This window comes from Grammomys surdaster, unplaced genomic scaffold (genome assembly GCF_004785775.1).
Source record: "Grammomys surdaster isolate TR1022 unplaced genomic scaffold, NIH_TR_1.0 136, whole genome shotgun sequence".
In the NCBI taxonomy this organism is placed as follows: domain Eukaryota; kingdom Metazoa; phylum Chordata; class Mammalia; order Rodentia; family Muridae; genus Grammomys; species Grammomys surdaster.
The window spans coordinates 15081602-15103566 of NW_021604594.1; the positions used below are offsets into that span (position 1 = coordinate 15081602).

General features: G+C 42.6%; 1 protein-coding gene across 1 annotated transcript in view; it reads right to left on the minus strand.

The window, feature by feature from the left end:
- Positions 1-15650: 15650 nt before the first annotated feature.
- Dhrs9 (dehydrogenase/reductase 9) overlaps positions 15651-21965 on the minus strand; it is an 8778-nt gene continuing 2463 nt past the window's right edge. Inside the window, exons 3-4 of the mRNA XM_028763042.1 lie at positions 19468-19631; positions 15651-16013 (exon numbers count right to left, since the gene is read on the minus strand). Coding sequence (XP_028618875.1) covers positions 15790-16013; positions 19468-19631 — 388 coding nt within the window. The 3' untranslated portion in view covers positions 15651-15789. The remainder of the gene's footprint in view (positions 16014-19467; positions 19632-21965) is intronic.

The window sequence follows — 21965 nt, forward strand, 5'->3', positions numbered from 1 at the left end:
GGGCGGAAGGTGTAGTTTCATTTTTAATTGAGGAACCCAAGGAAATTTCGTCTTAGACACTCTATTAATGAGCTTTCATGACTATAAGGAAATCCTTGATATAGACTACTTATCAAGAAAAAAGGTTTAGTTCACAGCTTTGGGAATTCAAGCCTAACCATCAAAGAGCAACTTCTTTTGGAAGGGTAATGGTGAGACCTGGGTACCTTCTCCAATGACTCAAAGACCTCCAGTAGGCCCCACTACCTTTTAAAGCTTCCATTGCCTTCCAACAGGGTCATCATGGAGACCAAGCCTCTGACCTGTGGGGAGGTATAACTAACCCATACCCAGACCATAGCAAGACCACATTAGAGATTTACTATACTGCTGGGAGTGCTTTTCTCACCTTTCGGAGAAGACTGACCAGCTAAGTCAGGGCCAGAGAACCATAAAAATGACCAGATCACCATCTAACAGCCATGAATGATGGTCACTCAGAAGAGGAGTTCAGAGAGACTGTGGCAGACAGTTCGTGTTCACAACCCTGTCATTGCCAATAGGACAGTAGTCTGCCCACTCTACCAAAATGCAACCTTCTTGGCTAATCTAACCGATTTCATGAAATATAACTGTTCCTCAAATCTTTTTGTTTGTTTGTTTTTATGTTTTTCAAGACAATGATTCACTGTATAACCCTGGCTGTCCTGGAACTAGATCTGTAGACCAGGCTGACATCGTACTCAAGAGATTTGCCTGCCTCTGCCTCTGCCTCCTGAGTGCTGGGATTGAAGGAGTGAGCCACCATTGTCTGGCTAATACAACTGTTTTGGGTGAGCTCCTTGCCTCTGCTTGTTTGCTATGGAAACTGATTTGAAAGCTTTGCTCTAAAGGCAGCCTCTTGCCCCACTGCCTCTGTTCCTCATTCCCTGACCCCAGAAAGAATGCTGGCAGTTATTGTCAAAGGACTAGATGGAAAAGACAGACAGACAGGAAGAAAGAAAGAAAGAAAGAAAGAAAGAAAGAAAGAAAGAAAGAAAGAAAGAAAGAAAGAAAGGTCAGAAGGAAGGAAAGAAGGAAGGGAGGAGGAAAGGGGAGGGAGAGGAAGACTGGTGACTGGGGTGGGGGGCAGTGATCCAACAGTCAGAACTTCTGACACTCTTAGGATATTGTTTCTCTAGGACATCACAGTTTTTTCACAAGCCACAAAATAGCAGGATCTCTCTCTCTCTCTCCCTCCCCCTTCCCCTCTCTCTTTCTCTCTCCCTCTCCCTCTCCCTCTTCCTTTCCCTCTCCCCACTCCAAATGTCATTTGTCTCAATTGACCCAATAGCAAAACAGAGAGAAAAATATTTGAAAGAGGGCTAGGAGCCAGGTGGTGGCACACACCTTTAACCCCAGGTCTTGGGAAGCAAAGGCTGAGTTTGGGACCAACCAGACCAGAAGCGTGAGTGAACTCCAGGGCTAGCTCTGATGACAAAGTGGTCAGTGCTCTTGTACATCTGGAGGACAAATGAACATGGCAGAAGAGTGACACGGGGCCTGCAGGACCTTTGTGCCTTTGGCTGCCTTCATCTTAGGTTCTGCTTGAGAGGAGGCTCAGGAAATCCTTCCTGGGCTTTGTGGCTGCTTCAGGAGAACAGATGTGGGGACAGCTTCTGGTGGTTTTCCTTATGCCACTGGGGTGGTGGTCTTAAACCGGCTCAGTGGGTGGCTCTATGATACCAAGTGTCTGTGTTTTATCCCCAGGGCAATGCCGCTTTGAAAACAGAAAAATGCTCTTGGGAGAGAGATTATGGGTTGGAAACATGATATTTAGTCACTTTCTACTAGCTAGAGGTGGAGGTTCGCAGCTCTCTCTCTCTCTCTCTCTCTCTCTCTCTCTCTCTCCTTTCTTTAATTCATGTTAATGAGGTGGTCCTATTCTGTTTGACAGCCGGCTAATCTCTTCCTGGTTCTGCACTCTCAAAACTACAGTTTTGTTCTGCTTTTGTTTTGCTTTTGTGTTTTGTTTTGTCCTTGTGGTTGTTACTTGCTTGTTTTTAACTAATACGGCAGGTTGCCTTTGACATCGGGTTGGCCAGTCAGTACCTGCTCTGTGCTTGCCCTTGCCCTCCCTCACAGCTACAGGAGTGGAGATGTTTTGCCACTCTCGATCCTGTCTCAGAGAGGCACAGCTAACGTTCTTATGTGTTTTTATGTTCAGCTAACACATTCCCCAAATGCTTTGTCATATCTCTTTATAGAGATATGCTTGCCTCTGAGGTGCCTCCCCACAGGCCCATCTCCAGGGAGCCAGCGGTATGGAAGTCAACTTGATTATTCAGGCCTGAGAGAGGCAGGCGGCAGAGAGGCAGGCAGGAGAGACAGAGAAGAAGATAGACACAGCAGCCTGGTGAGTTTACACACATGACCAGGTTAAGCCTCCCTGTGATGTCCTTGAATACACGGAGGGGGCTTTGTAGCAAACTTTGGCTTTTCATACACTGTGGCTGCAATGAAAACAGAGCTATGGCATTTGTTTGACAGAGTAGCAGCTCTTTATGCAAGGCAAAGCTTTTGTGCGAGAGTAGGTGAAATATCTTTCAGTCTCTGCTTTCTCCCTCTACCCCCCACCACCCCATCTCAAAAGTGCCTTGACTCTAGTATAGAGAATTCAATGAGAAAAACCAAGCAAAGGTCCCACCATTTTTTCCCCTTTCTCTTTTATAACCGTGGTTAGCAACTGGATTTTAAAAGAGGACCCTTAAGCATGAATCTAATTTGCATGTTAATGACAGACCTTGATGAGTAACACTCATCCCATTATTTTGAAAGTTGTTGCTAAGAGCTCAGCTTCATGGGCACTATGCAGCAACTTTACACACAGAGAAAACTCCACTGTTTCCTGCATTTCATGTTACACAGGGAGCAACAGCTTCTCCAAGTGGCCAGCTGGTTCCCTTGGGTCTCCTCTAAGTGGGGCAGTGAGCTTTGGGGACCCGAATCGGGCAGGACTTGGCAGATAGAGAGAGCATAATACATACATACATGCATACATACATACATACATCATATATACATAATACATATATACATACATTCACAACTATATCTTTTGTTTACTTAAAACATTATATTTGCCATTGATTGTTTAACTTCTGGACTATTCTGGGTTATCACAAGGGCTGACAACAGCTGGCTTGATCTCTGACTTTCCCTGTGACTATGGGGACTGTTCACTGACTGTATTCTTACAATACTACACAGGACTCGTACTAGGTTTGGCTTTACTCATTTCTGGATGATTCTTATGGGCAGAACGGGGAACAGCTACTTCCTGGCATTACGCTCAGGCAAAAGCTGAAGGGCTGTTTCTGGGGAAATCTTTTTTCTTTTTTAAATGAGAACCAGGCACCTCCTAGTGTCCTGCTTGATAGTGCTAAGAGGTGGACCAAGATGTCGGAGAAAGGTCTGTACCAGGAGGTATTATAAAAGAGGCGTGTGGCTGGCTCCTGGCTCATCCGCCATGTTCCGGCACTAATGGCGGCACCAGCAGGCCACTTGGCACCAGCTGGGTGTTCTCATCTCAGCAGGTTCTCCGGCCAGGCTGAAGCTCCTGAGTTCCCTTCCCTACCCCACGATCGTCCACCCCGCGATCAGCCACCACGCTCATCACCTAATAAATCAAAACTCTTAATAGTTATAGTTAGCCAATGGTTTTATATATCAATAAAATCTCAACATACAAGATGTCCAATTTAGACACGTTACCCCAATTATCCTAACCTTTTCTTTTCTTTCTTTCTTTCTTTCTTTCTTTCTTTCTTTCTTTCTTTCTTTTTTTTTTGTTTTTTGGTTTTTTTTGTTTGTTTGTTTTTTCGAGACAGGGTTTCCCTGTGTAGCCCTGGCTGTTCTGGAACTCACTCTGTAGACCAGGCTAGCCTCGAACTCTCGAACTCAGAAATCTGCCTGCCTCTGCCTCCCAAATGCTGGGATTAAAGGCGTGCACCGCTACCGCCCGGCTACCTGGATTCACATCTGCCTCCATCTCGTCTTTTTTCTCCTCCTCGTCCTCCTCGTCGTCCTCCTCCTCCCCCTCCCCCTTCCCCTCTCCTCCTTCTCCTCCTGTCTCTCCCTCTCTGTCACCCTTAGCTCCGCCTCCCTTTTCCCTGTCCAGTTACAGGCCTCTTGCTGCAAAAAAGATTAGACAGGGAAATTTCTGCCACAAAGGTCACTTGGTTTCCATTCATTCTCTGGGCCTGGGAACTGAAGCCAAGTTGTGGGAAGAAAGAGGGGCTGATTTAAGAGAGGATTGGCAGGCAAGCTGCGTTCAGACCTCACTGTCTTGGAGCTAAGCTGGTGTCAGGAATTCCTTATGGGGTGTTTAGAAGACCAGTCTCATCAGCAAATGAAGTCAGATTTGAGAGTCAGAGACTAGAGTTAGCACTCACCATGTCTACTAGACATGGGTGTGCCTTCTAAGCATTTAATTTTTCTGAGGGCAACTTTTAAAACGGTGACTGGAATAGGTGTATGTCAGGGTCCTTAGGGACATCCGGAAGAAAGAGAGATGCACCAAACAGGTCTTAGTTTCAGTCACCTATCCCTCTTGCCTTTCCACATCTAAATTTGAAAGACCTTGTATGGATTGAGTTTGTGAATAGGCTGTTTATATCCACCAAACACAGTCAAAGAGTTTTTCACTTGTTTCCTGTTCTAATTGGTTTTACAATTTGTTTTCTGGGACAGCATCTCAGTACATAGCCCAGGCTGGTCTTGAACTTATGATCCTCCTGTCTCACCCTTCTAAGAGCTAGAATTATAGAAATGTGCTGCTGAACTTTGAAGCTTAAATACTTTTTATGAATTAATTAGTTTGTGTATGTATACGTATCTATGTATGTGCATGCATGTGTTGTGTGTGTGTATGATGTGTTATGTGTGTATATGCTTGTGTCGTGTCTTTATGTGTGTGTGTGTATGCTTGTGTTGTGTGTGTGTATAAATGTGCATGTTTGAGCACAACATGTAGTCTTCTCCTAATCTAGTTTTTTATTGCCAGTAAAATGAGGCCTCAAATGCTTGCTGCTCTTACAGGTCAGTTCCCAGCACACACACTGGGCAGCTCGCAGGATGCCTGTGACTCCAGCTCCAGGGGGATGCAATGCCTCTGGCCTCTACCACAGACACTGACACACATGTTCAAATACCCCACCATACACATGTAGATCAATTGACTCATAAACCTGTTGAGAGGATATGTCAGGTCATGTATATAGCACATACCCACATAAAAAGCACCCAATGACGATGCTTTTCTCTATTATCCGCTCACGCTTTCTTATTTTGGGTTCATGTGGCAGCTTGTTTAAGCTTCCTTGATATTTTCCAGAAGCACAGGCGATCTTACTTTACATCCTGCTGAGACCGAAATACAGCTGTGCCTTTAGCCATGCAGATACGTGCTGTAGAGATTTTACGTTCTGCAAAGAGCTGTCTCTGCTTGTTCCTTGCTGGGAGGGGGGGGTGGGGGAGCGGGGAGGGTGGGGTGGGGAGGGGCGGCGTTCTCTGAAAATGGCTGCTTCAGAAGTCCTCAGTTAGGTTTTTACAACTGTTTTTCTTCTTCTTTCCCTTCCTCTCACCTTTCCTTCCTTTCTTCTCCTAACTTTTTAAAAAAAGATTTAATTTATGTGTGTGTGGCAGGATATCTGCACGTGTGTGTCAGTGCTGCTGGTGGAGGCCAGAAGCATCACACTCCCCGGAGCTGAAGGTACAGGCGTCCTGTGAGCTGTCCAGTGTGGGTGTTGCGAATTGATCCATGCTCTCTGTAAGAGCAGCAAGCACTTTTAACCACTGAACTGTCTCTCTGTCTCTCCTTCTTATTTTAGGGGACATGGCTTTACTTTAGCCCAAGTTGCTCTGGAACTCACTGTATAGCCTTGAGCTTACAGCTATCCTCCTGCCTCAACTTCCCAAATATTGAGATTACAGGTTTGAGCTACCGGATCTGACTTGCAGTCATTTTCATGAAGTTTCTCTTGTCATGGGACTATTTTGTTACTTAACAAAGGAACAGGATGTCCCCAGTTTGTTCTCGTTCTCTCTCTCTCTCTCTCTCTCTCTCTCTCTCTCTGTCTCTCTCTCTCTCTGTGTCTTTCTCTCTGTCTCTGTCTCTCTCTGTCTCTCTCTGTCTGTCTCTCTCTGTCTCTGTCTCTCTCTGTCTCTCTGTCTCTCTGTCTCTGTCTCTGTCTCTGTCTCTGTCTCTCTCTCTCTTCATGGTACCTTTGTCACATTAATCAGGTTGAGGGTGAAAATTCAAGTTCAGGATCTGACAGTAAACTAGACGTGGCAGTGATCACTTATAACCTAACAATTAGGAGGTTAAGATAGAAAGAAGCTTTGTTGGGATTTTGGGCTACAGAATAAGACTTTGTCTAAAAAAAAAAGAGAGAGAGAGGTAGAGGAAGAGGGAGAGGGAGAGGGAGAGGGGAAGGGGGAGGGGGACAGAGTTCCTAAACAAACCCCAAACCAGCACTCTGCCCGCAGCATTTCCTGTGGTTTCCATTTCATTACATGAAGCTAGCAAAGTACAAGAGCACAATTGTGCTGAATCATTACCTGAGGAAATGCACACAGTTCACGGGACTACAGCAGCGGTTAGCGTCAGCCCAAAAGCCACTGGAGACTTTGTATGAGAACCTGTTCCTTCAACAAGATTGTGGCAGCCATTACTTTTTTGACAATGACAGTATTTAGAATTCAAACCCTCTGTGAATTGATCTCAGGGGTGAAAGTTGAAGCTTCACACCTCATAAGAAAGGCTAGAGTTGCTTCTGGAAGAGTGTTGGCAGGAGAGGCCTATAGTTCAACGATATCCTGGCTCTAAGCTGTAGGGCAAATTGTGAAACCCACCTGGCTCTGCTTTTCTTTATAGGAATTTTGCAAGGTTGCAAATGCAAGGTTGATCAAGTGAGATAACCACGCATGCAATTAACACAGTTTAATTGACAATCACCAATTATACTGTATAGAACCTTGTTACATAACAGTTGCTCAACCTTGGGTATCGGCCATCATCATTATCGTCACAACCGTCATCATCACCATCGTCTTGCTTCAGGGAGCAGATGCTAGGCTTACTTCTCTGTTATGGTCATTCTCTGAGGTCAATTTTCTTACTGTGCAATAGGACCCTCCTGTCTTTCCCCAAATTGAAGAAACCCATCTCTTCCCACCAAAGTCTGACTGTGTCCTTAATCTAACAAAGAATACATTTTCAGTTCCCCACTTTTCTGGTACACTGTTCCCCTTTCTTTGAAATTACACGGTACAAATTTCTTTGAAACTTTGAGGTGAATGAGAGAGAGAGATTCAGGGGCCTTGCTGTTCTGCAACCCTTGGTCCTAGCATCCCTTTGCCCAGCCCTCCAGCCTCTAACTCTACTTCCCTCTTGTCACAGTCTCACAGGTAGGACTCTGCCGAGGAGATTCTGAGATGGTGGTTGATGCTTTAGCTCACAGACCTTAAACCTTTTCTCATCATTCTGTTAGCTCTCTGTGCCACACTTACAAAACTGAGAAGAAGAGAAGTCAAATACATCTCTTGTTCTTGCTTTTGGCCAGTCTATCCATGTAACAGATGGAGACCAGTTCTGCCATGAACCTAAGTTCATTTTACAATGTGCCTACCATATGAATACCTGACATTACTTAGCAGTATGCTAAGATCTGACACATGCACTGCTCTGTTCTAAGACTTGAGGTAGTTGCTTTCCTAGTCCCCACTTTCCAGGTAATGTTCAAGCCAATGTGAAGGGCAGAGCTGTTCTCACTAAGGGTGTTTCACCTTTGAGTCTTTCTTCATGATGCAGTGTGAAATGCCTCCACACGGATTCCTCATGAAGATTTTTTTAGAGATAGACTTTTAAACTTTTAAATTATATGTACATGTAAGTTCGTGTGTGTGTGTGTGTGTGTGTGTGTGTGTGTGTGTGTGCATGTGAAGGCACCAATGGAGTCCAGAAGACGGCATTAGACTCCCTGGAATTGGAGTTATAGGTGGTTGTGAGCCACCAGATGCATGCGGGAACTGAATTCGGGTATTTTTTTGAGAGCAGAGTGTGTTTTTAACCACTGTGTCATCTCTCCTGATCCTCACAAGGATTTTTAGAGAAATTATTGAGAAAAAGGCAAGAAGATAAGGATTTTTTTTATTCCACTAGTGGCTTAAATAACAGAAATTTATTGTCATACTTCTGGAGATTAAAAGTCAGAAATCCAGATGGTAATAACATTGGTTCTTTAAAGGCTGTGTGGAAATGTCTCTTCAGGCCTTCCTCTATGTCTTGGAGATAACTACCTCACTGTCTTAGTTAGGGGTTTACTGCTGTGAAAAGACACCATGACCAAAGCAACTCTTACAAGGACAACATTTAATTGGGGCTGGCTTATAGGTTCAGAGGTTCAGTCCATTATCATCAAGGCAAGAACCTGGCAACATCCAGGCAGGCATGATGCAAGAGGAGCTGAGAGTTCTACATCTTCATCTGAAGGCTGCTAGCAGAATACTGACATCCAGGCAGCTAGGATAAGGGTCTTAAAGTCCACACTCAGAGTGACACACCTACTCCAACAAGGCCATACTTTCTAATAGTGCCACTCCCTAGACGGAGCATATACAAACTATAACACTCACCCTGTGCGTATTAGTTTATCTCCTCTTCCTCCTCTTCCTCCTCTTCCTTCTCCTTCTCCAAGCATGTCTACCTTTATGCTTTATGTCTAAATGTCTCTTTCTTATGAATGCAGTGATCCTATTGGATTAAAGTCTACTCTAAGACTGTATTTTGTTTTGTTTTGCTTTGCTGTTGAGACAATCTCTCTATATAACCTTGACTATCCTGAGACTCACTATGTAGATCAGTCTGGCCTAGAACTCACAGAGATCCACCTGCCTTCACCTCCCTGGTGCTGGGATTAAGGGAGCGAACCACCAGGACTGACTCTAAGATTTCATTTTAACTTGACTATTTCTGCAAAGACTCTGTCTTCACATAAGGTCAGCTTCCGAGATACTAGGGGTTTGGAATTTCAGCATATTGTTTAGTGGGGACACATTTCAACCCATACAGCTTCCACCTGTCAGTTCCAGCATGATGGCACCATTTCATCATAGCGGGGAAGTGGTTTGTTAAGAAAGAAGTATCAAAAAAATGTTGGACCTTTTTTTGGCTATATTTTTGAGACAGGGTTTCCCCGTGTAGCCCTGGCTATCCTGGAACTCGTTCTGTAGGTCAGGCTGGCCTCAAGCTCAGAGGTTAACCTATCTCTGCTTCTCAAGTGCTGAGACTAAAGGTGTATGCCACAACATCTGGCTAAAAGTTGAGCTTTGAACAACTTTGTTGGTAGTGTTTTTAGCTAATAGTCAAGTGAGTTGGTCTCTGTGCATTAGTATACAAAATAGAAAAGATGAGCTTAAGGAAAGAAAAATACATGGAGAGTTTCAGTAAATGTCCAACATTTACTTTTTTTTTTTTTTTTGGAGGTAGGCATATGCATGGAGGTCAGAGGACAACTCTCAGGAGTCAGTTCTCTTCTTCCACCATGTGAATTCTGGTGATCAAACTCATGCCATTAGGCTTGGTGACAAACAGGTAAAGACCTGGTGAGCCATCTCACTAGCTCCAGGGTCTAATACTTTAAAGTCATGACTGCCCATGTCATGGATCTTTCTCTCAGTGAATCATTCTTTGGGAACTAGACAGCCCTGCGGGGCAATGCAGCATTTTCTGAATGGATGCCTGAAAGAATTAATTGGATTCAAAGAGAGGTACGACTCACCTTGAATATCATTTATTAATGGATGGATGAGTCTACTAGTAGTCTCAGGAAGGATTTTTGTACACATGCAATACAGGTGCATTTTCCGAGTTATTCTCTACCTATGAGTGGTTGAACTCCTTGTTGCAGAACCCATGAGTATAAGATAAGTACACACACATCGGAACTACCATGCCCCTCAGGTTGTGAGCTATTCCAAGAATACTTCCAGTTTCCTTTTCCTGTGCTAACCTTGAGGTTTCTTCTAAAGAAGATCAGAAGTTAGCTTAACCTTGTAAAGATTTCTGTTCCATTCCCTCTCAACACCACAGACTTTTCTCCTATTGGAGGCTAAGGCAAGCTTTCATACTTAGGGGAATAAAATTTCACATCTTATGACACCTGGGATAAGAGACGTCTGGAATGTTGTTCCCTTAGGCTTTAGAATTTAGAAATTCTAGCTATTTAAATAGTTAGTTATAGGCGTGTGCCATATCCGAGGAAAGCCTCTCTGTGAGGGATAGAATCAGAGGGATTAAGAATCTATTTCAACAAAAACAGCAAGTGCCTTCCATCTTCCTGACTCCCTTTTCAGCATCCTTGTGTCACGGTAGCATTCAGTCTATGCTCACTCACAGTTGCTGATGTCTGCCAACCCACTGGTACAAAAATCCTCCCTATGCAATGCTGAACTTGAAACTCGAGCAGCTTCTACCCATGGCCCTTGTTCTACTGCTTGTCCTCCTTCGAGAGAGCTATTCTGTCTCCCCTATTTTTACTCCTAAGAGAATCACCCCAGCATCTTCAGCTCTTCTGCACCTGGACTTCAGCTAACCCTGCTGTCCTGTGTACAGTGAACACAGTTACTTATGAGTAGGGCTCCCAAGAATGCTCTGAACATATAAGAGCAGATAACAGCCTTTGTCAACCTTCTTCTCTTCATTGAAATTTTAGGCCAAGCAGACATTAAGAAAACATGCTGGTGAGCATGAGAGCCAAAGCAAATCTTTATCTTATATACTACTGGTGGGAATGTAAACTTGCATACTTTATTTTTTAAAATTGAAACTATATCTGCCATGTGACCCTACTATATCCCTTCTGGGTATTTTTTCCCAAAGGACTTCAACATGTCACAGAAGATCCATGCATATTGCTGTCTCTTGTGTCAGCAACCATAGTAGCTAAATTATGGAACCAACCTACGTGTTCAGCAACAGAGATAAATGCATAAAGAAAACATTGCATATATAAACAAGGGAATCCATCTTCAGCCGTGAAGAAGAACAAAAACCATCATTTCCAGGCAAGTGGACGCAACCAGAGAGAATCATACTTATCTAATCAAACCCGTTTTAAAAAGACAAATACCATCTTTTATTTGAGTCCTGGATTTTGTACAAATACATAGAAGCCTATCAGTATAAATGACATAAAAAAGTGGACTTGAAGCTGTCTAGGGGAACAAAGGGGACAGGAGTCGAGAAGGACGAGAAGGAGAGAGTGGAGAGTGTGAGGGAGTATGTTCCCTGTCCAGTACACACTTGTATGAAAACACCTTTATTCAAATAGTAACACAAACAATGAATATATATGCTATTTTTAAAAAAGTTAGGCCAAGGTCAGGGCCTCTTTTGTATTTTTCCTTATGGAGGTAGAGGTATGGTTACAACACACTGTTACATCACTCTGTTGACTCATTTTTGGGCTGCCTCTTGCACAAAACTCTTTAGTGTGTTTGCAGTGAGGCTGTGAATCCTAGAATTGAATTTTGGAAGCACAAACAAAACTCTGTGTCTTTACCATGTTAGCCCATGGTTTGAACTTACAGAAGTATTTTTTTAAACCAGGGTTCTGTTTCCTCATATGCCTCGCTGTGTCAACACACCTGTCTCTGTGTCTAATGGAACCATGGATGGAATATTCCCCTCAGACTTGATCCCTTTCCAATTTGGAGGTAAAGGAGTGGCCTGTAGGGAGAAGGGAGAAGGTCTAAAGAAGAGTTGAGGGTTAAGGATCTGGCCAGGAAACTTTTTCTTCTTTTGTTCTGAAAGCAATCTATGAACCCTGTAAATGCCGATTTGTATTGATACTTATGACGAGAAGCTGAGTTTCTTACACAGATTCTTGCAGCAGGGGTTGGAGAGCAGGAAATGAGAGAAGCACTTGCTTTCCTTTCTCCACCATCCTCTTAGAGGCCTAGGGCACATGGACCTGCCAGATGGCTCAGTGGCTAACGACAATTGCCGCTAACCCCCAGTATCTGGTTTCCAAACAGTGGAACTCCCAGACTCAGAGAGTAGAAGAAGGAAACTGATTCTCACAAGTTGTCTCCTGATTTCCACATACATGCAGTGGTACACTCAACCCTATATACACCATACGCATGGACACGCACACACACAAATTAAATGTGGGGGAAAAGTACAAAATTTCCAGGGAGCGGAGAAAGTGGAGCCTGTAGCCAAGAGTCTTGTCTTATATAATGTTCAGCACTTGGGGTTTGTCAATTGCTAATCTACGATGGCTCCAGCATGCCGGAAAGAATTCACAGGGAGCCCGTGTATTTAACATTCATTGTGTGACATGTGCCTTTTTTTTCTTCCTTTCCCCACCCATTTCTTCCTTTTTTTCTTAGACTTCAAGGATGGGGAAATTAGCTCAGATTATTATACATGCAAGAATTCGGATCTTACGTTTTCCATTTGTCAAAGAGAACAGTAAATGTATCTTCTGTGTAACAGCCATAAAGACTTCATAGAAAATACATGGACTGCGCTCTGGGGTGGAGCATGGCTGTTTGAAAAATTGAATGAATGAGAATCCTTCTTATGATGATGGAAGTGGGCGCAGGAGCCCTGAAGTGTTCTAGTAGCTGGAGCTAACTGACAAAGCAATTAGAAGGTGGTGACCTTCCCTTCTTCAGTGATGTCAGGGCAGAAGAGTGTGACATCGTAAATGTGCTCCATGAAATGTCTCTGAGACAAACAGTGGGTTATTCCTATCAAATCATATTGTTCAGTGGTTTACTGGCATTTTCTTAGATTGCAGTCTGGTAGGGATGGAGGCTCTGAACTCATCCAGTTTCTTTCCATTCTTTCAGTGCCTTAGTTAGCCCTAGCTACAGGGACCACGACAGACTGTCAATATTTTTTATTCAAAACAAAAAGCAAAACACAACAGCAATAAGAGACTTGGTATTTGTGTCACCTGATTTTTGGTGTCTTTCTTTTTGTTTGATCTTAAAAGCTAAAAGATTTTGACTCTTGGGTGAGGAGAGGTGAGTGAAGGTCATTGAGATTAGCAAAGAACAATCACAAACAAATTCCACAAGCAAGTAACAGAAAGCAAATACGATTGAGGATGACAAAGAAGAGAAGGGAAGGGAAAGAAAATTTAGAAATGGTGTCAGAAACACTGCGTAAAATTGCTGTTATTAAGAAATAGGAGAATTTACAAAAACAAAAATAAGTGTATATCTACAGGTTTCTCAGAATTATATAACACTTGTACTTATGACCATTGTTGAGCAGGCATGACTGATGTCACGCTGGTTAATAAAGGCTTTTGCTTCTGTATAGTCAGAATCGAGGTTTAGGAAGACTTCGAGAGCCTTGGGTTCTTTATCACACAGCAGTGTTTTGCGTATGGGCTTTGGAATGAGGCTACCTGGGTGACCCCTAGCCCAAGATGACGAGCACTCTAAAATACAGAAAATTACTTGAGTGGCTGAGTTCGTCTCCCCAAGTCTAAAACGCACAGCTGACTGACTGAAGTGTAGTGAGGGTTAGATGAAACTGTTCTTGTAAGGCATAGCAACTGTACTAAGACTCTATGTCACAGGAAGCATCTGCTAAGTTACCAGGGGCATTATTTTTTCCAGCTGGAGTGTGTGTGTGTGTGTGTGTGTGTGTTGCATTGTCTGCTTTCTAGTCCAGGTGCTACCATTTCATTCACATATACTCAAGTCATAGCTGCCAAGGAAGAAGAAAACCGGACTGAAGGCTGAGGATAAACCTTTCACTATGTGTGCTGTTGTCCACAGTTTAGGCTATAGATCCATAGTGGAATCCTTTCTGTCTCCAATTTCTCCAAGAGCAGTAAAATGGGTCAGTTTAGGGCAGTTGATGACTGCCCTGACTCAAAAATGACAGAAGGTTGTGTTGTTTTTGCCTGATCCATTTCAGGTTTTATCCTATTTCCAGGCACCAAGTGGGGCTTCGGATCTGCATCTTTCTCAGGCAGGTTTTCCAAAGGAGAAAGCTTGGAAATTGTAAACTACAGACTGCAACAATGCTCTGGCTAGGACAACGCTTCATAAACTAAGATGGAAAATATGACATTTTCCTTTTTAAAAATAAATCACAAACTGGGGTGTGGTGTAGCTCAGCGGTATAGCATGAGATTCTGGATTTGAGCCTCCATATCAAAAAGAAGGGCGAAGGGACCCCAGAGTTAGGTAAATGTAACAGTCAGAACTGTCTCCTTTGCATGCAAGAATTCAGGAGGCCATCACTTAGATTAAAATAAACTTAAATCACTTGGAGGTAGCAGAGTTTTTCATGTTTGGCAATTTCTTCATGTCAGTAAATCAGTCTGTGATGTCTTATGCCCTCAAGAACTATTGGGGTTAATACTGTGGAGAAAGGCAAAACTTGAGCATTTTCCTAGGATTTTTTCTCTTTATACTAGGATGAGCTACCCACAGATGTTTTAGGGTCTTGGGGATAGTTTAAATAGAAGAGATTCTCTTTAGCCTGGACAGTTTGCACACGCCCCACATCCAGCTACAGACATAAGTAATCAATTCTTGACACTTGCCTGTCCAGTGACCCCTTGGGCTCAGGATAGGTTATTATGGCAGCAGGCTCCTTCGTAGTATATCTGAACCAACAAGTAAAGAGCAGCCATCGTGTTCTGCTGAGCAAGCCTACTCAGGGGAGGCTGATGGCAGAACTACAGCTAAGAAGGAAGTACTCAAAGCTTAACAGAAGTGCAGCTGGCACTGCTAACGCGGATGCTGCAGCTGGCAAGCTTGCTTTTAGTGGTAGACCGCATGACACTTAGTTTTTGATTGGAAGAAAGAATAAGTGAATTGTAGCTATTTAAAGGAATAAGAATAATAAGCATCTCAGGATGAGGCAAAACAAAGACAGAATTAGAAGGTTGGGCAATTGGACTAGTATGGTGGGAAGATCAGTGAAGGAGTTCCCATTGGATTCTGCAAATCTTGGTAGCCTTGGCACATCAGGAAAGTCAAAGGGCAGCAAGCAAGCCACAGAGTCTGAAGCCATGAGACGCAGTCAAGACCCTGGCCCTTGTAATGAGCAGCTGTAGCCAACAGCTTCCGCTGTGAGGTGGCTGACTGCAACTAGATGAAGCCAGAGGTGAGGTGCCTCTAGGGCTAGGACCAGATGCTGTGACTTCATGGTAACAGCAGTAGTGTGTCCTCTGTGTCCCTCTGGAGTATGAGGCTTGTGTTGGAGTCTCTCTGCCTTTCATTCCCTGTCTTTCTCTGCTGTTCTACTTCTTCCCCATTTCTAACCACCTCTCAGTTCATACAAGTGCTCTGTGTAACAGTGCCTTTTATCTCTTTCCTGTTCTTATCAAAGCTTATCAGAACGTAGTGAGTCCCAGCCTGAGTCTTCTTCTCTGCCAGATAACAGAGCCATTGGATCCACTAATGAAAGACTTCTTATAGCTTAACATTTTGATAAGAGACAATGTTTAACAATCTGGATTGCTGAACTAGTAAGGAGCATCAATTTCTCTTTCATCTTACCAATCAGGCAAAGCTTCAGTATCAGGCAGGACTGGCTTATGTGATAGGCCTTCTCTGTCCTTATTTTCACAAAAGACTTAAGAAGGGACCATGGAATATCTTCTTTTATAAACAGAAACATGGTATAACTGAGTCCAAGTTGGGTCTGGTAAAGAATGAGATCGAGGTGATAAGTCTCTGAAATCAGTCAATCTTGAAACTGGGGGCAGGCATTTGTGGTCAGTTAAGTCACACAGCTTTGGGATTTGCCAGCTCTACTTTCTGCTTCAACAATAAAAAGTCTTGTAAAACTGCTGGCATGTGAGACAGAGGTATCCAAAATGTCTTGGCGTCTTTCCCAGCAATGTACCGAGTCTTGGGGAAGAGGCTTGTTAGGGCATGGTCCATGCACTCTACCACGAGAGAGAGGTCCAAGTTCACCGAGGAGGTATTGCTTTTGAGTTTGTGTAGACCTATAAAAAAAAAAAGAAAGACAAAATGCATTCACTCTTGGGCAGAAATGGAGAATCAGTGGGAAGCTAGGGTGTAAACAGGAAGACTCATTATAGGGACTTTATTTTTAATTTGCCGTTATACATGAGGCTCACTGGAATGGCTTTCCATTCTCCAGAAAAGGTTAGTGGAATGTCTTCTTTAGGCCAGTTGATCTCATCTCAAACTTGAGAGGGCAGCAGAATCTCCTTACAATGCTTGTTGAAACCCAGATTTCTGAGTTTTGCGTATGGAATTCCTGAGCCAGTAAGTATGATGTACGTCTTAGCATTTGCATTTTCCACAAGTTTTTAAGTGATGCTGCTGATCTGAGGTCTTTGAGGACTATTTCTTTAAAGGCAGTAGAGAAAGGATGCTGTACAGAGTCCATGAGGACCTTATCTCCAGGAAGTCATGAGTTTGATTTCTAATTTATCCTAAAGAGTACTGTGTTATAGAAAATAGGATTAATTGCATGACCTTGTGTGTGAGTGTACATGCAGGCTTACGAGGGTGGGGAGGGAACTTAGACACCACACAGCTCTACAATTTTGTCCTAAACCAGAAGTTTAAACATCTCCAGTTGTTGGGCAAATGAAGTGTTTGAGTCATGACCTAAGATCCCACAGAGAGTCAAATAATCTCACAAGGGATTGGGAATGATTTGGAACCCTGGATTCTTCAATAAAAGAGAAAAACTAGCCATTCACAGGCAGGAGAATGAAATTGGAACTTTATCTCATCCTGAATATAAAAGTCAACTCAGAACATATTAAAGACTTGAAAGTAGAACCTAACACTATAAATCACGGAATAAAAGCTTTCTGAAATTGGACCAAGCAGTAAGTTTTGAAGTTGATCCATACAGCAGAGACCATAAAAGTCAGAACGGATGGACAGGACTGCATCAGATTAACAATTTCCTGTGCATCAAAGGAAGTGGTAAAAAGAGCAAAGAGATGACTCATAGATTGGGAAAAAATATTTGCAAACCATACATTGATAAGGGGTTAATATCCACAAAGAAATATAAAGGAACTCCAACAACTCAATAGGAAAAAATTGAACAATCTGATTTTTGAAACATCAAAAAGAACCAAACAAATATTTCTCAAGAGGCCCTAAACAGGGCCAGTGGCTGTGTATGTGAATGTGTTAGTCACAGTACATGAATTGCTCTAGCGCTCAAATTTAACCCACGGCAAGACATTATAGTGGACCATCAGAGTGACGAGTGATGAAGCAGCAATTATAGAAATGGGTAGGAGGCTTCCTTGAAACATGCAAAGTACAGCTACCCTATAATATTCACATGCTTTCAAACACATCTGAGCCATGTCTTCTCAGAGGAAAACCTACCGTGTTAGACCGCAGGCTCCCAATTGTTTAGGAAACCTAATAAGTAATGGGAATATTTATTAAGTAGCCACAAGTTGTTTAAAGAACATAGTTAAGTGTTGATGACTAGTTTAAATTATTGTTTAAATTATTAAATATTTAATATTTGATAATCACTATAAAATTGGGTTCAACGCTCAAGAAAAGTTTGAATGTTTTCAATCCAAAGAAATGATAAATATTTGAGGAAAATCAATACACCAGCCACCTTGGTCTGATTATCACTGTTGGTATTCTTATGCTGTGCCTCATAAATATGTACAATTGTTATGTGCCAAAATAGAAAAAAAATGGATGGAACTTTGTGATATAGCCATAGGTACTTATCAGCATCAGCATAATTATCTAATATAAAACTCTTTTACATGACGGACTTTGTCTCTGAAGTGTTAAGTCCAGCAGGGTTAAATTCAGTCTGTCTCCTTGACCTACACAAAACCTTTAGAGTCAGTGCAAGAAATACAGCTTCTGTGATATGGTGATAGCTCTAAGTTTACAGAGACACTCTTTGGAAAGTTTGTCAATCAGGCATTTTAGTTGAAATCCTCAGGAGCCTTTTTGCGCGCCTGTGTGTGTGTGTGTGTGTATCATATTGATTGGTTGGGAATGTCTATTGTTTTGAAAACTTCCATATGTGTTTCTGATTTGAATCTTTTTTGTTTGTTTGTTTGTTTTTTGTTTTGTTTGTTTGTTTTTTCGAGATAGGGTTTCTCTGTGTAGCCCTGGCTGTCCTGGAACTCACTCTGTAGACCAGGCTGGCCTCGAACTCAGAAATCCGCCTGCCTCTGCCTCCCAAGTGCTGGGACTAAAGGCGTGCACCACCACCGCCCGGCCTGATTTGAATCTTGAATCTCTGTTCAAACTTTTGGTCTTGAACCTTGTCATAGTACACTGTGTTACTGTAACTAATGAAGAGGCAGAGCCACATTTGGGAGGGACAGTGTGACTCGGAGGGAGGCAGGACCTGCTACCTCTAAAGGCAAAAACTCTGTATTTGAGAAACATCAAATAAACATTACAGGTTCAGAAAAACTGGAGTTGGGAGAAGAGTCCTAAGCCAGGAACTTTGACCAAAGTGTTCGCTGCATCGCTTCTTTTGGATGAGTGCCTAAGAACGCACAGCACAGTTGTGCTGGGTTCACATCTAGCTGTGCAATTTCACCACTCTGTGTCTCTGTTTCTATAGAATGAAGGATATAACAGCAGCTGTTCCGCAGAACTCGAGGATTATAAATGAACACGGCGGGTGTGTGAGGCATGTAGAAGGAGGATGAGCGCTTTGTAAATGCTCACAGTGTTAGTCATCACTGCGGAATCATTATTCGTCTCTCCCCTTGCCTCAGTCTTTTGACTCATTTTTACCTCTTCTTCCTCTTCCCCTTCCATGTGTTCCTGTCCCTGATAGCTTCCTCCACTCAAATAACTCTTGGATTTTAAAGCCTTATTCAAACCAGCATGAGCCCCTTTCCTGCTCTGTAATTTCCTGGGCTATTAGAGCCCATACCAGTGGTCTCACTTCTGGCTCTCTGGCTTGCCCTGCAGAGGGTCTGTCTGCTTGGTGCTGTATAGTCTCATTGTTTCACAGTTTTACTTGGTTCCTCTTTTGTTGTCAGCTATGGAACAATATAAGGGCCACATTCTGAGTCTTCTCCATCGTTTGTCACCTCCACAGATCTGTGAGCAAGGCTGAACAAGTGGCTTGTGTTTAGTAATAAGATGAAGTGTGTGTAGGGAGGAAGACTACAGAGAGCAAGGCTGCTGGCTTCAGACCCTGGTATGACCAGGAGATGCAGAGCACCCTAGAAAGGACATTTTACCCTGCAAAGCCTCTGTCCATAAATGACATAATTCAGAAACCCTTAGTATAAATCTTGGCATTTGTTAGTTTCTTAGTAAGCACTCATGATCACTCAGAGAAGCCAGAGGTAACTCTGAACTTAGTACTCCTACTAAAGATCCACACTGCTGTCTGTAACTCCTTCATTCTGAGCAGGAGAGGGGAATCCCAGAAGACACTGCATCTATGATCAAACTCACTTTTTTCAATGTAGCCCTCTCCATATTGTTGTTTGATGTCCGGAGACAGATGTTTCCAAATGGCAAGTTTTTTTTCAGTTGTCTTGATTGGATCTGCCAGCTCCGTTTTGAACAGCCCTGGTTCAATGCATGAGACATGGACACCGAAAGCTTTCATGTCCCGCCTGTGAGAAGAACAATCAAAGCTTGTTTTTTTTTTTTTTCAAATTTAAAAGCAAAACAGAACAAAACCCCATGCTTTCACTGAGCTGTGTGTCTACTCCAGCGCTTCATGCATGCTAGACAAGCATTCTGTGGTCACATCCTCAGTATTTTATATCCTTAATTTTCATTTTGTTTTATTCAAGTTTATCTGGAGAATGTTTATTACTCTTCAACTAGTTTCTTATAAATCTTTTCAAAGAACCACAGAATGGCTATGTTGGCAACAAACATCTTGTCCTATCCTGTCACGTTGATGATGAAGAAACTGGAGCTCAAGGTGAAGATGAATGGTAGAACAGCTGTGGGCGGACCAATGGTCTGAATAGCCCCACACCAATCCAGCATTTTCCCTTTAAGCCATCTTCTCTTGCTAAACTGACAAGCATTTGGGCTAATCATTTCTTCTCCATGTTCAAAGAGCCAGATGGTGAGATGCATGAGTGAGTGGCTTGGATGGACAAGTCTATCCTGAGTTTTGGAATGTGGATTTCAGCATAACTGAGGATGAGGAAGGATCGAGTGTCACAATTCCTGGCACGCCACCCTGATCCCTGATGAACAAGCTCTCCCTTCTCAACACTACAGGAGGCCTCAAGTCTACACAGTTTCGAGTCATAGGTTTGAGATGTGGGTGCCTCCTTCCTGTCAACCAAAGAGTGTGTTGCAGACCAGTTCATGAATAATCATTTTCTAAATTTAAATGTATAAGAGCAAATAAAGAGGCAATTATTCATTTTATAGGCATCTTACCCATACTGAGACTTGAAACCAGACCTTGTAGTGCTAGGCCAGAGCTCTGCCACTAAGCTACACACCCATCCTCACTATAGATTTTTCATGCATATAATACATACATATACATATTATATATCTCAAATGCTATTAACTTATGAGCCATCTCACCAGTCTATATGATATTTTTAAATAACTACTATTTGTGATCTTAAAATGTAATTCAATTCTTTTCGGATCTTGGTTTTTTGCAACAAAACTTGTACACCTTTTGAAATACATTTTACTGACAATGTAAATTAACTTGATCCTGGGAGATTTTGAAAGGTATATTAACATTAAAATCTTAAAGGTTATTTCTTTTCAACCTAATTATATTTTATTCATCTGCCAGCTGATGTCTGTTGGATCTGGGAAAGAGCCGTTCCAAGGAAGTATTTGAGAAGATGTCCTCTTTTATATATTCATGGAAATGACACAGGGACAGGAGACAGGCCACTCTGCTAAGCTTCTGAGGGAAGTAGAGCCAGCATGAAAGCAATATACATGCTGAGTAAACACAGCTTTAGCGTCTCAGTTCTCTCTCTGTTGGACTGCTGTCTCTCAGGCCACCTCTCTATATGTAGACATCCTGGAACAGCTGCTGGACTAGGCTGCATGCATAACTCCATGTCAAATATCAGTTCTATGGTCCATAAAGACATAAACACTTTCTGCTAATTACTTTCAGACAGTGTCTAGCCGCCCAACAGATTCTACAAGCATTACAGTTAGAATAACTTTTAAAATACTAGCATTTTATTATGTTATTGACGCTTGCAGAATGGAATGTTTATTATTATATTACTTCTTGAAGAATGGAATGAAAGGTTGGCTGAGATTGAGAGAGATTGCCATGACAGTGTTACTCCAAGTGTGATGATCCCTGAGCCATGGAAACATTTGCTAGCTCTGTAGAAAAGCAAACTCTCTGGTTACATCCCAGACCCACACCCAGCAAAATCTCCATCTTTAACAAGTCCTTCAGCTATTCGACATTGCATTAGTGTTTTGGAAGAATTTTACTGTGCTTATTTCTTAGGGGACTCAGACTTGACAGCTAGATCATGCAGTAGAATGGAAATTATCAGCCTTTATTAATCTTTTTTATTGGTAAGCTAATTGTAGATCTATGGTATATATAAACTCTAACATATGCTTTTAGTATTACTAATTGAATAAATAAATGGGGGAATTAAAGGCAAGCCAATATCAATTTTGTCTTTTCTCTTGCTTGTCTCAACATGACTCAGCTGACTTAACTTCGATTTGCTTCTCCAGCTCCTTCTGTTTGCTATATCCCAGAAGGCTCACCAGCACTAAGTGTACCTACCCTAGCATCTGGCAGCACAGTCTGTTAGAACCAGGAGAGGGACAACATGGAGTGGGACTTGTGATTCTTCATGTAGAGTCAACAGTGGTTACTTCATCCTTTAGCTGGAGCTACCAGCCTCTGTGTCTCCAGGATGTAGAAACGTACTTCCCTAACTCTTCATCCTGTAGTCCTTGGAGAGCATCTGTGT